Raw genomic sequence first — 16,937 nt, 5'->3', positions numbered from 1 at the left:
GCCCTCCGAGGCCCAGATCAGTGTGTGTGCGTGTGGGGGGTAGCTTGGAGCATGCCCTTGCAGCCTGCTCCCAGTGGCTGCCCCATGCCATCTCAGGAGATGCCTGACGGACAAGTGGGCAGCTCTGCACTGCCCCTGAGGCAGTGCCACCTGCTGCAGAGGAGAACATGGCACAGGGTGTGACATTGTTGACATAATCTGTAACCATATAGATCACTGTTGCAACCACTGTTATATATTTGCAGCAAATATTGTACAAAGGTTGTCGTGTGAGTTGTCTATGGGAAGGTTATGATTTGCTGGTTATGATTATGCTATATCTATATCATTTTTGTAGTTGAAGTTATGAATATTGGCTCTATACTGTCTGTATTTCAAACTTATGCTGTGCTTCTAGGTGACACCCGAGACAAGTTGGTGTCAGCTCAGGCTAGCCTGCTTGATGGCTCATTAAGGACCATCAGCTATACAACTGACCCATTGAAAGAAGGCAGATACACCTTTCAGAGTAGCAGCCCTATTAGTCTGTATCCGCAAAAAGAACAGGAGTACTTGTGGCACCTTAGGCCTTGGCTACACTCGGGCAGCGCTGTGAAGTGCGAGTGTAGTCGCGCCGCCAGCGCTGCGAGAGAGCTCTCGCAGCGCTGTATGTACTCCACCTCTCCGAGGGGAATAGTTTGCAGTGCTGCGAGCGAGCGTGCAGCACTGCATGCTCTGATTACACTGGCTCTTTACAGCGCTGTACTCGCTGCGCTCAGGGGGGTGTTTTTTCACACCCCTGAGCACAGCAAGTTGCAGCGCTGTACACCGCCAGTGTAGCCAAGGCCTTAGAGACTAACAAATTTGTGACTCAGCAAGGTATACAGAGACATGCCTATGGACAGAACTCTAAGGTTTTTTTCTTGCCATGTGCCCGAATGCTTGTCTTTGGAACAAAGAAAGAGAGGCCACATGACAAGAGACTATAAAAGGCTGCTGCAGCTCCTCCATCTTGTCTTCAATCCTGCTTCAGACCTCTGGTGGGACTTTGCTGCAAACTGAAGCTCTGAACAAAGGACTGAATGACCCATCCCAGCTGTGGATGTACTCCAGAGACTTGATTTGAGCCTGCAGTTTATTCCATCACTGCTGCAAGCCTGAACCAAAAACGTTGCCATTACTTTGTGTAATTAATTCCATTTAACCAATTCTAGCTCTCATCTATATCTTTTTCCTTTTATGAATAAACCTTTAGATTTTAGATTCTAAAGGATTGGCAACAGTGTGATTTGTGGGTAAGATCTGATTTGTATATTGACTTGGATCTGGGGCTTGGTCTTTTGGGATCGAGAGAACTTTTTTTTCTTTTACTGGGGTATTGGTTTTCATAACCATTTGTCCCCATAACAAGTGGCACTGGTGGTGATACTGGGAAACTGGAGTGTCTAAGGGAATTGCTTGTGTGACTTGTGGTTAGCCAGTGGGGTAAAACCAAAGTCCTCTCTGTCTGGTTGGTTTGGTTTGCCTTAGAGGTGGAAAAACCCCAGCCTTGGGCTGTAACTGCCCTGTTTTAAGCAATTTGTCCTGAATTGGCACTCTCAGTTGGGTCCCACCAAGGGCAGCATCGTTACACAGGGCTCCTGGCAGCACTGCCAGCACCCAGCAGGAGGCGCCAGGCCAGCCCCGAGCAGAGGGGCTCACCGTATTGGGTGATGAAGGCAATGCAGCTGTCCACGAGGATGGGGATATCACTCCTGCTGAGCTGCTGGTCACGCAGGGCGTTGCCCCGTCCCCCCGCCGAGGCCTGGATGTCCGCACACCATGCTGCGAAGTCCATCCGTGTCACCCCCTGCAGGTAAAAGGTCCTGAGGACAGGGCAGAGAGCAGGGGATGAAACCCAGCTGGGGACACAGTGCAGGACCTGACTCCCACAGCACCCCCACCCCAGCTCCGTTCCTGCCCCTGGCACACCCCACTGCCCTGGTGCAGGCACGGGAGAGCTGGCTGGCTCCTCCCACCAGACACAGGCCTGTCTACAGGCACGGCCCCTGCCCAAGCCCCAGGGGGCAGGGCAGACATTTAGGGGAGACCCAGGGGGTGGAGGGGCATAGCTTGGAGCATGCCCTCCCAGGCCCAGATCGGCTAACCCCAGTGGGGCTCAGAGCAATGGGGGGAATTAGACAAAAGGAAAATCTAGGGTGAGCCTCAGGTTGCCCCCCGTGATGAGGGGCCCCACTGCGGAGCTGTTCAGCCTGCGCTGGCCCAGCAAACACAGCACTGCTCCCGCCCTGGGGCAAGGATTAGATTCCCCCGCCCCCATGCAGGCTCATGCAGGCTCCTCCCCCAGCTGTGCCCAGACTCCACTCCCTGGGAGTCCACTGACCAGGCTGTCTGTGTGTTTATTCCCCGCCCCTGCCAAGCTTAGTCTGCTCCAGACCCTGGGCCAGTAACACCTCCTTGCAGGCAGGAGGCGCTGCCCATCTGCCCAGGGCATCCCGCGAGAGGGCGGCTGGGGTTCAGCCTGCGCCATGTCCCGGCAGAGCTCACCTCCCCATCTCCACCAGGATCAGCACCTCCTTCTTCTCAGGAGTCTCAGTGAGGGGGACCACGCCTGCACAGGAGCAAATGGAGACTTCAGATGCAAATCCCACCTAGGGGCCAGGGAGAGACCTCGCGCAGTGCCGGGCCCCCACTGAGCCCCTCAGGGTCAGCTAGAAGGATCCCGATGCTTTACATACTGTGTACGTGCAATCACTGACCCAGCACCAGAATGCAGCCTCTGGGGTGGGGCATGGCTGGTGGTGAACAGCGCTCAGCCACACAGCACAAGGCTCACTGACCCAGCACCGCAATGCAGCCCTACTGGGGTGGGGCACAGCTGCTGTTTCCCACAGTTGGAACAGGCGAGGGCTGTACTCACTGAGCTCCTGCAGCCTCCGGAGGTTGATGCTGTCCTCGGCTGCGCCCTCCTCCCCCGGGCAGAAGAACAGGTGGGCTTTCTGCAGGATGAAGAAGCCCTGCAGCCACTGCTCAGGACTGAGCATGGATCTGCAGCGCAACTGTCCCACTCTCTGGAACTCGTAGCCCAGCAGGCAGTGACAGCTGAGCGGTGTGAACCACTGCATGGGATGGAGAGACCAGTTAGATCTGGACTGAGTGCAGGGTGAGGGCATCGCAGAGGGCTGTGCCCCAGTTTGGGTGGCTGGGGGTGGGGACAGGAACAAGGCGAAGGACTATGCCCTGCATTGGGGATGGAACCAGGGCAGAACACTATACCCTGCGTGTGTGTGTGGAGGGGGACAGTGCCAGGGCGGGGGGCTATGCCCTATGTGGTGGGTAGGAGGGATGCTGATTGGATCCTGGACCCCCCCAGCCAGCAGCATGCCAGTTTGGGGGCGGGTCTGTCATGCCAGGGAGATGAGGCAAGTTAGTGCTGCAGCTCTCAGCAGCAGTTTCCCAGCCTGACCCATGGCTGGTGCTGCTAGGCACGGTGCCGCACTGGGCCTGTGCCCTGGGTGACCGTGTCACACACCTTGCCGATGGCGCTGGCCCAGGCCTGCAGGGTGTCCAGCCCGTCAGCTCCCAGCTGCTGCACTTTGTCGCCACTCAGGAAAAGCTCCAAGGTGAAGCGGAACCTGTAGATGAAGGCAAAGGCATAGGGGGGCAGGGCTCCCCCAGCAGCCCAGTGCCCTGCCCCCCACAGCCTTTGCACTCTGGTCCAGCAGTGAAAATGACCCTTCCCAAGGCCTAAGCCTGGGCCGTACTGAGCTCTGCTGCATGGAGGCCATGGCCCTGAGGACTGGCCCTGCTCATGGGGCTGGCTAGGCCCAGGGCGCAAGGCCAGCAGGTGGCCGGAGGGCAGCTGGCCCTTCCAAATGGCCCAGCTCTAGCTGCCTCCCTGCACACAGAAGCCAGAATGCGACTCCCCCAGGCAGCAGGAGCAGGGGGCCCAGGGTCACTAGGTAGCCTTCACTGGGACATCTGCAGCACCAAGCAGGAGACCCCAGTGGTGAGGGTTTGGGCCCAGTGGGGCGAACTCAGAGGGCCTGGTTATAGATAGCCTCATGAGGCAGGGAGCTTCCTGCGGGGACTCAGCAGGCCCAGCCCCTGCACCACAGCCCCTTCAGCATAAGGGCATAGTGCCCCTTCACTGCTAATCCCCCTGCCTCCCCAGTGCATGTCCCCGGAACTGCTCGGACCCCAAGGTGGCTGCCTGCCTCTTCCAGCAGGGCAGTGCCGTGCCATGCCCAAGCCCCTGCCTGCACCCAGTGCCTGGGGGTCTCGCTGCCTCTGATCCACTCACCACATGGGGGCTCCGGCGAGGGCCTGGACCCTGGGGGATTTCGGGGAGTAACCTGCCTGTGCTCCGGCCAGGATGCCGATTGAGGTGGAAGAAGGTGGGCGTTCCCCCGGGGTGCAGACGGGGAAGGGGCATGTCCCCTCGGGGCAGGGTACCTGTCTGGAGGCCCAGGACTGGCCAGTCCATCTGCTCTGCTCACGCCCAGCGAGACCATGTCAGCCAGCTCAACCTTCCCCACTAACTCAGAACACTTGTCAGTCTCGTAGAAGAGGAGAGACTTCTCCAGGGAGCACCAGACGCGGTGCAGTTCTGCAGGGAACACACTGTCAGCAAGGGCAGGTCCCTGCCACACCGAGCAGCCTCTCTCCATCCTAGCCACCATGGGGCCTGGCCCATACCTACCATCTCTGCTCTTCCTGGTGCTGGAGAGCTTGGAGAGGGCTGGTGCCTTGTAGAGGTAGCCACTGTGCACCACAGGCTGGGTGATCTCATTGTAGACCCCTTCCAGACTCAGCTCCTGCGCACTGGGGCTCCCTGCCAAACACAATAACCTAAGAATGGCCATACTGGGTGTGACGTTATTGACATGAACTGTGACTGTATAGATCATTGTTGCAACCAGGGTCCTATGGTGGCACCAGGTCTTGTACAGAAGAGGTCAAGTGGGGGTGTCTATGGAAAGGTTGTAGTTTGCTGGTTATGATTATGCTGTCTGTATGTGTGTATCATTTTTGTACTTGAAGTTATGAATATTGGCTATGTACTTGTATCTCAGTGTGTTTGATTCTGAGTAGCCTCAGTGAAGCATTTGTTCAGCTTCTTGAGAAAGGGCTATTCTCAATAAATGCCCAATCAAGAAACACTTAACTGACAATGGACTTTGGGAGATGCCAATCCACATCTGAACTTTCCTGGGAACATTCAAACTAACATGTAAACAATGGTGTCGAACTGCAAAAAGCTGAATCATTCATGGACACGTGAGTTGCCCAGGTGGCTACAAACTCCATCTTGTTGCTGTGATTTTGCACAGAACAAAGGGGTTTCCACCCACAAGGAGAGAATATAAAAGGCCCTGGAAGCCTCTCCATTTTGTCTTCAGCTGGCTTAAGGGATGGCCTCTCCACCCCCCAAGAAATGCCTGAAAGAAACTGGAACAAAGGACAGTAACTATGAGGGTGTGAGTGATTGCTGGGCCCAGACTAGGAAGGAGTCCAGTCTGTGAAAGAAGCTTATTGGAACAGCTCTAAGGGTGAGATTTACCTGTATGCAGTTTCTTAATGTATTAGGCTTAGACTTGCTTGTTTTGTTTCATTTTGCTTGGTAACTTACTTTGTTCTGTCTGTTATTACTTGGAACCACTTAAATCCTACTTTTTATACTTAATACAATCACTTTTGCTTATTATTGAACCCAGAGTTAGTGACTAATACCTGGGGGAGCAAACAGCTGTGCATATCTATCAGTGTTATAGAGGACAGACAATTTATGAGTTTACCCTGTATACGCTTTATACAGAGTAAAATGGATTCATTTGGGGTTTAGGCTCCCAGAAAGACTGAATACTGGGTCCTGGGAAAGTCTCTGTTAACTAAGAAACCCCTGAACTGCAGGGGGGTGTGGCCCAACCTCTTGGTCTGTGCTGTAATTGACTGGAGTGTCTTACTCAGCAACACAAGAGTGGAAGGAAGCCTTCTCTGGCAGGGGGGTTTGTTCTCAGTGGTACCCCAGCACATCTAGTGACAGTCTTAAGGGGGTTTCTGTGACCGAAGCTGTCACACTGGGTCAGAGCAATGGTTCATCTAGCCCAGTGTCCTGTCTTCTGACAGTGGCCAATGCCAGGTGCTTCAGAGGGAATGAACAGAACAGGGCAATTATTGAGTGATCCATCCCCTGTTGTCCTCTCCCAGCTTCTGTCAGTCAGAGGCTAGGGACACGCAGAGCTTGGGATTGCATCACTGACCATCTTGTCTGATAGCCATTGATGGACCTATCCTCCAGGAATTTATATAGTTCTGTTTTGAACCCTATTATACGTTGGCCTTCACAACATCCCCTGGCAATGAGTTCTACGGGTTGACTGTGAGTTGTTTGAAGAAATACATCCTTGTGGGGTTTTTTTACCTGCTGCCTATTAATTTCATTGGGTGACCCCAGCTTTTATGTTATGTGAAGTGGTCAATAGCACTTCCCTAGCCACTTTTTCCACACCATTCCTGATTTTATAGACCTCTATCATATCCTCCCTTGGTCATCTCTTTTCTGAGATGAACAATCCCAGTCTTTTTAATCTCTCCTATGAAGCTGTTCCATACCCCTAAATCATTTTTGTTGCCCTTTGAATTTTTTCCAATTCTAATATCTCTTTTTGACATGGGTGACCAGAATTGCATGCAGTATTCAAGGTGTGGGCTTCTGCACGAAAAAATTATTATGCGCACAATATTTTAAAATTCTGCAAATGTTATTTGTCAAATAAATGTGGAGGCTCCAGCATGGCATTGGGGAGCACAGGCCACTGGCTGCACAGAGGTGGGAGATCACTGTGCAGGTCCCCCTCAGGACACGGACTCAGTGATGAGGCTGCACCCAATGCACACAGCGCAAAGACCGGGCCTGCCCCAGAAACTTCCCAGGGCCCTGCCCCTCGGTGCCAGGTGCACCTGGTGTGGGCAGGCAAGCTCAGCAAAGCAGGATCCAAGTGTGGAGGGGCTTAGTGTGGGAGGATCCAGGTGTAGGTTGAGAGGGCTCTGTGTGGGACAATCTGGGTCCAGGTGGCTCAGTGGGGGATCTGGGTGTGGGGGGATCTGGATGCACAGGGACTTGTTGGGGGGTTCTGGGTGCAACAGTAATGGGACTCTGCAGGGGGGTCTAGGTGAAGGTGGTTAAGGCTCAGCAGGGGAGGTCTGGGTGTGGGGGTCTCAGTGGGGGATTCCAGATGCTGTGGGAGTGGGGCTCAGTGGGGTGGGGATCCATGTGCAGTAGGTTGGGGTTTGGTAGGGTGAGGATTTGGGTGCAGGTGGCTTGTCAGGGTGGTCCAGGTGCAGTGGGAGTGGGCTCGTCAGAGGGGGTTCTGGGTATGAGGGGGTCTGGATGCACGGGGATTGGGCGGATGGCGGAGCAGCTCCCAGTACAGTGATACCTCCCCCTGCAGCTCAGGAATGATGGGCGCAGGAAGCGTGCGGCAGTGGGAGGGGGAGTTTGCAGAGCTTCCTACAGCCAGGGGAGAAATCTGGGGGTGGGTCTGACACGGCCCCGAATGCCGTGCAGGGGAAGAGGAAGTTCCATCCTCCTCAGCCCAGCCGGGACTAGCAGCTGAGCCCGGCACAGGATAGGAGCCACCAGTCGGGTCTTCTTCAGTCCAGCCCACTGCCCCACAGTGATTTACCTCTCTGCTGGCTGCCCTTGGCACCCGAAACGTATTGCTGGGGAGGGTCGTATGACCGCTCTTATGACTTCCCTTTGCTTCCCTGTCAGAAAGTCATTTTTCTACAGGGAAGCAAAGAAATATGTGGGGGACATAAATTTTGTGCAGTGGTGCAGAATTCCCCCAGGAGTAGCATTTATATGGTGGCATTATGATATTTACTGTTTTATCTTCTATCCCTTTCCTAATGGTTCCTAAAATTCTGTTAGCTTTTTGATTACTGCTGCACAATGAGCAGAAATTTTCAGAGGACTATTCACAATGACTCCAAGATCTCTTTCCTGATGGATAACAGCTAATTTAGATTCCATCATTTTGATATGTATAGTTGAGATGATGTTTTCCAATGTGCATTACTTTGCATTTATCAACATTAAATTTCATTTGCCATTTTGTTACCCAGTTACCCAGTTTTGTGACGTCCCTTTGTAACTCTTTGCAGTCTGCTTTGGACTTAACTATCTTGAGTAGTTTTGTATTGTCTTCAAATTTTGCAACCTCACTGTTTGCCCCTTTTTCCAGATCATTTATATTGAACAGCACTAGTCACAGTGCAGATCCCTGGGAGACACCACTATTTACCTCTCTCCATTCTGAAAACCGACCATTTATTCCTACCCTTTGCTTCCTGTCTTTTAACCAGTTACTGATCCATGAGAGGACCTTCCCTCTTATCGCATGACAGCTTACTTTGCTTAAGAGCCTTTGGGGAGGGACCTTGTCAAAGGCTTCCTGAAAGTCCAAGTACACTATATCCACTGGATTCCCTTTGTCCACATGCTTGCTCATGCCCTCAAAGAATTCCAATAGATTGGTGAGGCATGATTTATCTTTACAAAAGATGTGTTGACCCTTCCCCAACACACTGCAGAGGGTAGCAAAGCAAAACCTGTGGCTGCCCTGACCCCATGGAAACATTGCCACCTTGTGGGAGTTGGGTGGTGACCCTGGGCAGGTCAATGGAACAGAGACCAATGGTCCAAGTGTGGGGAAGGGAGGGTGTTCCAAAAGCAGTGGGTTCCATGTGAGGCTGGGAGATTCCATGTGGGACAGGGTTGGTTCCATGTGGGGCAGTGGGGTTCCGGGGGAGGTGGAGTTCTGTGTTGGCAGCGGGTTTCCGGGGGTGGTGGATTGCCTGCGGAGCAGAGAGTCCCCTCCTAGTGCAGGACACAGGGGGCTCACAGGCATCCCTCTCAGTTTGCCATGGCTCAAAGCTGGGCGCAATGTGGGATAATGACAAAGCTGGCCCCTGCGGGACCTGGAGAACTGTGGGATCGGCCCCTTGGGATGACTGGCTCTGGCTGAAGCCTCAGCCTCACGGCTCTCTTCTGATGCCCCAATGTTCCACGGGAAAATGGGTGGCACAAATTTGCCAACGCAGAGGGCAGCAGAACCAGAATGGGCATGAGCAGGGGTGGGGGGCACTGACAGATAAGCCATCCCCCACCACCACTGTGGGGCAGGGGGCTCTGGGATCTCCAGTTACCTGGATGGTTCCCATGCCAGCTGTTCTCAGGGGTCTGCCAGAGCTCGGTTCCCTGCGACCCGTCGCAGCCCCCTGTGTCAGCTGCCATCCCGGCTTCAGTGGCAGAGAAGAACTGCAAGATTGTCTTCAGCAGGCCGGGCCCTGCCACAGCAGCACAGAGCGCCTAGGGCGAGAGACACAATCAGTGGACCAGGGCTCCCAAGCCACTGCATGCCCCCTGCTCCATGGGCACCTGGCTGCCAGCTCAGGGGAAGGAAGGGGAGCAATGCATGCATGTGTGCCCACACAGAAGGTCGGGCCTATCCTGCCCATCCCCACGGCCTCTGAGCCCCTGCCACAAGTGCAGGAGGGGGTGTTAGTCAGTGAGGGAGTTCACTGCGCTCTCCAGAGCCTGTGCCAAGCCCAGCCTGCCGGTTACCTGCAGCACGTCATCCTGGGAGGTGTAGCGGGGGTGTGGGCGGCGGTACCGCCCATCGCGGTATTTGTGAGTGATGAAGACCTGTCTCTGCTCTGCGCTGGAGTCTGGGTAGAGGGCCTCAGAGGGCGGGAGGCGCGCGGCCCAGAACCGGTTCGCTCGCTCGTTCCCCAGCACGATGAACAGCTGAATGAGAGCGCAGAGTCACTGAGGGAGGGGGCGAGATAGCATGGGGGGATCCTGTGGATTGTCGAGGGGGGACATCGCAAGCCCCTGGAGGGGGCTGGGTGTCAAAGATGGACTGGGGATGCCCTGGGGGAATGCTGTGGGTCCTCTCCCCCGTGCCAGGGCATCCCCAGGAAGATGAACCCCCACTTCCCCCTCCGCCAGACCCAGACTGTGACACACATTTCTGTAATGTCAGCTCTGCCTTGTGGGCGCTGGCCATGGCAGCGCATGGGTGGGGGCGAGCTGGGCAGTCTCTGTACCTGGACAATCTCATTGCTCCAGACACTGGTGTCGAGCTTCAGGCTCTGCACCTTGGACACGCTGGAGCCCAGGCTCCGGTGCTGACCTGTCAGGAGCAGCAGAGAGACTGTGAGCAGCCCAGCTGCATAGCAACTGCACAATCGCTACGCCACCAACCCGGCCGGCCAATCCACCCACCTGCCCAGCCAGCTGGCCTACCTTCTGACCCAGCCACACAGCCCCACACTGACCCGCCTGCCCCATATTACTGACTTGCCCACCATCCCACCGACCCACCTGGCCCATGTACTGACCCACCCACCCGCAATGCCACCGACCTGCCTGGCCCATATACTGACCCATCCTCCCACTGACCCACCTAGCACATATACTGACCCACCCACCCGCCATCCCACCGACCCACCTGGCCCATATACTGACTCGCCCACCCGCCATACCACTGAGCCGCCTGGCCCATATACTGACCCACCCACCCACCCACCATCCCACTGACCCACCTGGCCAATATACTGACCCTCCCCCTGCCATCCCACCGACCCATTTGGCCCATATACTGAGCCCCGCCCCGCCATCCCACCCACCCACCCACCTGCCCATATAGTGAACCACTCACCTGCCATCCCACTGACCCGCCTGGCCCATATACTGACCCACCTGCCCCCCATCCCAGTGACCTGCCTGGCCTATATACTGACCTGCTGAGCCACCATTCCTCCGACTCACCTGGCCCATATGCTGACCCACCCACCTGCCATCCCACTTGCCTGCCTGGCTCATATACTGACCCACTCTCCCGCCATCCCACCCCAATTGTCCAATATACCTGCCCATCCAACCACTGACCCATCCACCCGCCATCCCACCTGGCTGATACACCCACCCATCGACCTACCCAACTGATATACCCGCCCGCCCAAACACAAACTCACGCAGCTGATATATTCCCTCGCCCACCTGCCAACTCGCCTGGCTGATATACCACCCACCCGCCCCATATACCCACCCACCAACCCACCCACCCGATATACCCCACCACCAACCCGCGCAGCCGATATACCAACCTGCCTACACATTGACACACCCAAGCAGATATACTGCCCCGCCCAGCCGGTATACCCACTCACCAACCCACCCGGCCAATATACCCAGCCTCCCAAACTATCTACTGCCCCGCCCAGCCCCCACTCCCACGGATCCGTCAAGCGCTCTTACCCACCCCTCCCCCGCCGGCAGGGAAGGGAGGGAGGAAATGCACTGGCCTGCACACTGCTTGCAGATCACCACGCACAGGTTGATGGATGCCCAGTCGGGGCTCAGGGCTCTGCAGTCAGCACAGAACTTGTTGGCTTTGTTGGACCAGATTTTCTCGGCCACCTCGTAGTCATACAGCATCTCTGCAATGGCGTCCTGCAGCGCCTCCATCCACTCCCGCTTTTCCCGCTCCGACTCGGCCACGAAGCTGGGCAAAGGCACAGCCAGGAAACTCAGAGTGTCCTGGGCTCGTCCTTGGGCACCCGAGTTACACAGAGTCCTGCTGCAGCACCCAGGTAAGCTGGGGCACCCAATACGCTGCCCAGCCTCAAGCCAAACCCCCGACTGGCGCCCCCCAGCGCAGTTACCTGAAGATCTTGAATGGGCTGATGAGCTCGAAGCTGCGGTTCTTGGCCTCCCGGATGGTGGCGCCATGGAGCTCGATCAGGCAGATGGCGATGCCCATTTTAAAGAACTACGAATGGAGACGGATGCAGTGAGAGGCTGCAGCCTTAGACCTGCAGTGCCATGGCCCAAGCCCAGGGGGCACAGCACCCCCAACCCTGCAGGACAGCTGCACACACTCCACATCCACAGACAGAAATGCCCGCATGGGGCATTCTCCCTCTTGGCATGCCAGTGGGCTCGCTTTGCCAGCCTGCACTAAGACTCCACACAAGCACATACCCTGTGGGGTGGGGGATGTGGGCACCCCCCCACACACACACGCTACCCATGCCAGGAATAACCCAGCCCTGGTGAGGTGGGGACTCAGACTCTGCTCTTACAGCCCAGGGCTGTCTGCTACACTATCCTCTCTGCCCTATCCCCAGTCCCTGGCTCCTCACGCATGCTGCTGGGGGTGGGCCAGGCGAGGGAGAATGGCCACCCTGTGTTACAGAGGGGGAGCAACCGGCCCTGGAGCCAGGGGCCACCATCTCCCCCATCCCAGCCCAGTGCCCTCTCCTTCGTCAGGTCCCGCAGGGGAAGGGGCTGGTCCCCAGTCAGAGCAGCCTGGCCCGCGCTGGCGTTAGGCACACGTAAAGCCGCGGGGGCTGCAGGAAACACCCCCAAACAGCACCTGAGCGGGCATCCCCAGCTCCTTGGCCTGCCCACAGGTGTGGGCATACAGGCTCCGGGCCATTGTCTCTGCTCCCGGCCACAGAGGCCTCAACAGCATGTGGGTCCCCCCCTTGGGAGTCCCAAGCTGGGGCCGTTGGGTGCTGGGCCCAGGCTTGCCGGGGTGGCCTCAGACTCAGCCTGGCTTCATGCTGCTGGGGGACTCTGGGGCTCCTCACCTGCAGCACGGCCAGGCCCCGCCTTGCTCACCTGCTCGTTCTTGTACAGCCACATGTTGGCCAGGCTGAGGGCTGCAAACAGCTTGGACTTGTGGCCCTTGAGCTCCAGGGCGCCACACTTCTGGCAGTGAGTGCTGCTGGCCAGGCGGGGCCGGGGGCTGACCAACCGCTGCTCTGCCACCTTCCTCTGCAAGGTGGAGCACCACTCGTTCCTCTGAGCTGCAGGGCACAGCAGCGGCGGGGTGGAGACAGGCAATGAGTGTCCACACGCAGTCCGGCACCACCGGCTCTGGGCGTAGCCAGGACACCACGGATGGAGCCCACCCCCCAGGCTCGGGAAGCAGAGCAGGGATGAGCAACTGGCCCAGCAGCAGCAGAGGGGCGCTTGCTGCAGCAGATCTTGGGGAGCTCCCCGTGGTGGCAGGCTGGGCCGGGGGAGCAGCAAGCGCTGTCACTGGGAAGTAGGGACTCCACGGGGAAGCAGTGACTGAGGGAGGCCATGAGTGGGGGTGCGGGGAGAGGAATGGTCCGTACAGGGGGCACAGAGATTGGGCTGGAGGAAGCAGCTGGGGCGGGGGAAAGAGTTGTGGATGCAGGCACCTAAGGGAGTTTGGGCTGAAGGACCCACAGTGGGGGAGGGGGCTCCGACTTGGGAGGGGAGGGCTGAGGATGGAGGAAACCCTCAAGGGGGTTTGGGCTCTGGCTGGGTGAGGGGAAAGCTCTGGCCAGGAGCTGTGGATTGGGGTGGTCTCTGGCCAGGGGGGCTCTGGCCAGGGGCTGTGGATGGGGGGTGGTTTCTGGAGGGGGGTCTCTGGCTGGGGGTCTCTCTCACCTTCGTTCTCGGCTCTGAAGAGAAAGATCCTGTGGCTTGTGACGACCTGGAACTTGTTCTCCTTGGTGGCGCGTGCCATCTCGATGACAGAGAGCGGGATCACACCCTTGGGATATGGCTCCTGGAATGACCCCATGAGGGTTACACCCCAGCTCTGACAGGACCCCATTGCCCCTGCTGGCAGTGCGCCCCCTTCAGGCAGGGCCCAGGGAGTTTGCTTTGGCCTAACTTAGTGTTTATGTGGTCCTTTTGTTACCTAGCAGCTCTGTGTTCTTGGGGAACCAGGGCGCAGTACCCAGCCTGTCTGACTCATGAAAGCCTTCCCTGTCACCCAGCCTCTGCTTGAACCAAAACCGATCAGAAGAAAGACTTACAAAAAGCAATGAAAAGGCAGTGGGAGACACGCCTAAACCCTTGGGATAAGAGCGACAGGATTAAGGAAACCCCCCTAGCTTCATTTGCATCGAAGATGAGACAAGGAGGCATCTCCATTAGTATATAGAATGGAGAACAGAGATTCCAAGGCAAGAACCGCACAGAACTCTGGGACCAGAAAAGCAGGGAAGCACTGCATGATGGGGGATCTCTGCTCCAGATGTTAGTGAACCTACGCCCACACACACCCAGCTCAGTAGTTATCAGACCAATGCTAGTAATGAATCCTTTACTGGTATCCAAAATAGTGAAGCTGCCTAATTGCATTGTGAGCTCCCTCTACGGAACACAGCCCATAGCCAGGAACGATCAGCTTCCATTATCTAGCCTGAACAAAACAACTTTGGTATACTTCCTTGAGCCATCAGTGTACACATAAACAAATCTAGTGTTCTCCATTGAACCATTTATGTGTATCTACAAAACCCCCTACCCATGCTCAAGTAAGTGCTCTGATGCCTGGATACAAAATCTGCTTCATCTTCTTCTGACTGATCTTGCTGGGGGCTCTGCCTGTCTCCAGCACTCCGGAACCTCAGCTACCCCCACCACCTGGGACCTCTAATCGATTCAAGCTTCACAGAGTGGTGAGAATCCAGCTCTCTCTGTCTCTAGGTATTGCCTTCTGACCCTGACTTGTGTGATCAGTTAGTTTTCTAAAGCTGACTTTTATAATCAAGTTTAAGTTAGATTTAATATTATAACTGTTTTGTTTGTTTGGCTCCCCTATGGTTATTACCTGGCAATAAATACCTTTCATGGTTAAGCTGGTTGCTTCTTTCTCTCTCTCTCTCTCTCTCTCCCCCCCTTGTGGGTGTTTTTGGCTTCCTCATTCGCTCTGCAGCAACGCTTCTTGTACCTAAGCTAAACGATCCCTGCAGCATCAAAAATCCTGTGGGATTTGCTCATCATGTGGGTTACTACCAGAACAATTGTAACGTGAAAGTGGGGACAAAGACGTGCTGAACCTGGGACATATGAGGGTGGCAGCTTGGAAGTGCTGCTCAACCCAGTCCGCTGAGTCCAGGGACATATAAGGAGTCAGCTTGTGAGTGTTGATTAACCCGGTCCTCTCATGTGTGTGTTCATCTAATTCTAGGGCTGGAAGAACCCAGCCCTGGGGAACCTAGGTCCTGCAGGATAGCTCCATTGGAGGAACTTGCAGCAGGGAGAAGTAGAGCTCCATATGAGAACACAAGTGATACCAGCTATACATTGATAGAAGTACAGAACTCCCCCCACCCCCAGAAAAGTAACGGTAATAAATGAGCATACCCCAAAGTAACAGGCAAAGCTGGTAACACTGTCCTAGCCCAGCCCCCTCCCAGCCCTAATAAGGCAGGGCAGTGGGGTAACTGTGTGCCCAGAGAGGGGAGGGCTCTTGTTGAAGATGAGGCCGCGCAGGGCCAGGATCAGAGCCGAATTCCTGGCTCGCAGTCCCATGCTCAGACCAAGCTGTGTCCCAACACATCTCAGTGACTCCTGGCCCCAAGCACAGGCCAGAAGCGGTGGAGCTGCCACCCAGGTGTTAAAGAAGGAGAAAGGTCGCGTGGCACAGTGCTCACACCAGGCCTGTTCAGCAGTGCCCAGAGCTGTGTGGAACTGGGCTAAGTGAGCTCTGCTCTAGGAGCAGTTTTACCATCGCGCCGCACTGGCATGACTGACGACACGAGGTGCAGGACACTGGGCCCACCATGCCACCCAGCTGGGTTCTGCACAGTGGCTCTACTGCTATCCGCCTCCTTACCCAAGCTGGGGCCTGGCTTCCACGCCAGCGTGGCTGGGGAGAGGTTCTGCATTCTGCTCCAACCAGGGCCGGCTTTAGGCTGATTCCCCCGAATCGGGCCCCACACTTAAGAGGACCCTGCGCCCTGTGCCTAAGAGGGCCCCGTGCCCAGTGGCCTTTTTAATTTTTACTCACCCGGTGGTGCACTGGATCTTCGGCGGCACTTCGGCGGCGGGTCCTTCACCCGCCGCCAAAGTGCAGCGAAGACTCGGAGTGAATGAAGGACCCGCCGCCGAAGTGCCGCCGAAGACTCGGAGCGCCACCCGGTGAGTACAAGCCCCATGAATCGGGCCCCGCACTTGCTAAAGCTGGCCCTGGCTCCAACAGCACCAAGTTAGAGTTCCCAGCACTCCCAGCAGGCGAGCCCTGGCAAGCTGCTGGCCAAGTGTGAGTAAACAGGATCTGAATGAAGGCTTCCCTGACAGCTAGGTGGGAGGGGGGAAGAGACCCTGGGTGTGTTTATGTAAATACAGTTTGCTCCTGCTTTGCTTAGATTTGGTAGATATCAGCTGATGGGGCGGTGTTTTGCTCATTGTAATCAACTTGGCTGATGTTGGGTCACAAATTATGTTAGTACTGAATGTGGAGGTAGTGAAATATGGTTACCAATGTTTGTAATTATTGTGGGAATACAGAAAAGAAGGACTGTGCTTAACCTGTCCCAAAGGAGGGAGTCACTTTCAGCTTAAAGAATCTTGGTAAAACAATGGCTTAAATGTTTGAGTACTGTAAGAGTTAAGTGGGCACTACTGGTCAAGTGTAGGTAGTCTCTTGGTCTATCCAAGACCGTGATCAAGTGTCTTGATGTTTTTGGTCTTTTGGTCTCAAGATGAAAATCTTGCCTTTGTTTCTGGGACCTTGAAGTGAAAAAATTCTCTAAGTTAGATCTCCCCAGTCAGAAGGCTGTACACCCTCAACCAGGGTCTTCTGTAAGACTGGTTCAACCTGTTTTTCCTCACTGTTGAAAGAATAGATCTAAATAGGCTTCACTAGGAGCTGCTTTTGTTATGTTATGTTATGGCTCACTGAGAGCTGAAACCAGTTGTGGTGAGACTGTGGCCTTGGCTACACTGGCGCTGTACAGCGCTGCAACTTGCTGTGCTCAGGGGTGTGAAAACGCCCCTCCCCCGAGCGCAGCGAGTGCAGTGCTGTAAAGCGCCAGTGTAATCAGAGCCTGCAGCGATGCACGCTCGCTCGCAGCGCTGCAAGCTACTCCCCTCAGAGAGGTGGAGTACATAC

The 16,937-nt window shown here is 55.7% G+C and overlaps 1 protein-coding gene across 2 annotated transcripts in view; it reads right to left on the bottom strand.

Annotated features, from left to right (window-relative positions):
- The window catches only part of ARAP3 (ArfGAP with RhoGAP domain, ankyrin repeat and PH domain 3), a 51,083-nt gene that overhangs the window by 11,898 nt on the left and 22,248 nt on the right, over positions 1–16,937 (bottom strand). For both annotated transcript variants that reach the window (XM_026660853.1, XM_024216904.2), the window contains 13 exons: positions 13,478–13,598; positions 12,677–12,864; positions 11,716–11,822; positions 11,356–11,555; positions 10,096–10,181; positions 9,611–9,793; positions 9,193–9,355; positions 4,682–4,813; positions 4,435–4,588; positions 3,512–3,614; positions 2,900–3,098; positions 2,527–2,590; positions 1,681–1,844 (listed from right to left, as the gene is read on the bottom strand). In XM_026660853.1, the coding sequence (XP_026516638.1) occupies positions 1,681–1,844; positions 2,527–2,590; positions 2,900–3,098; positions 3,512–3,614; positions 4,435–4,588; positions 4,682–4,813; positions 9,193–9,355; positions 9,611–9,793; positions 10,096–10,181; positions 11,356–11,555; positions 11,716–11,822; positions 12,677–12,864; positions 13,478–13,598 (1,864 nt within the window). The remainder of the gene's footprint in view (positions 1–1,680; positions 1,845–2,526; positions 2,591–2,899; positions 3,099–3,511; positions 3,615–4,434; positions 4,589–4,681; positions 4,814–9,192; positions 9,356–9,610; positions 9,794–10,095; positions 10,182–11,355; positions 11,556–11,715; positions 11,823–12,676; positions 12,865–13,477; positions 13,599–16,937) is intronic.

The sequence above is a fragment of the Terrapene carolina genome, unplaced genomic scaffold, assembly GCF_002925995.2.
Source record: "Terrapene carolina triunguis isolate 2854851 unplaced genomic scaffold, T_m_triunguis-2.0 Scaffold838, whole genome shotgun sequence".
Classification (NCBI taxonomy): Eukaryota; Metazoa; Chordata; order Testudines; family Emydidae; genus Terrapene; species Terrapene triunguis.
Note: the sequence above shows the minus strand (reverse complement) of the source record. Positions and strands in the feature narration are given on the sequence as shown.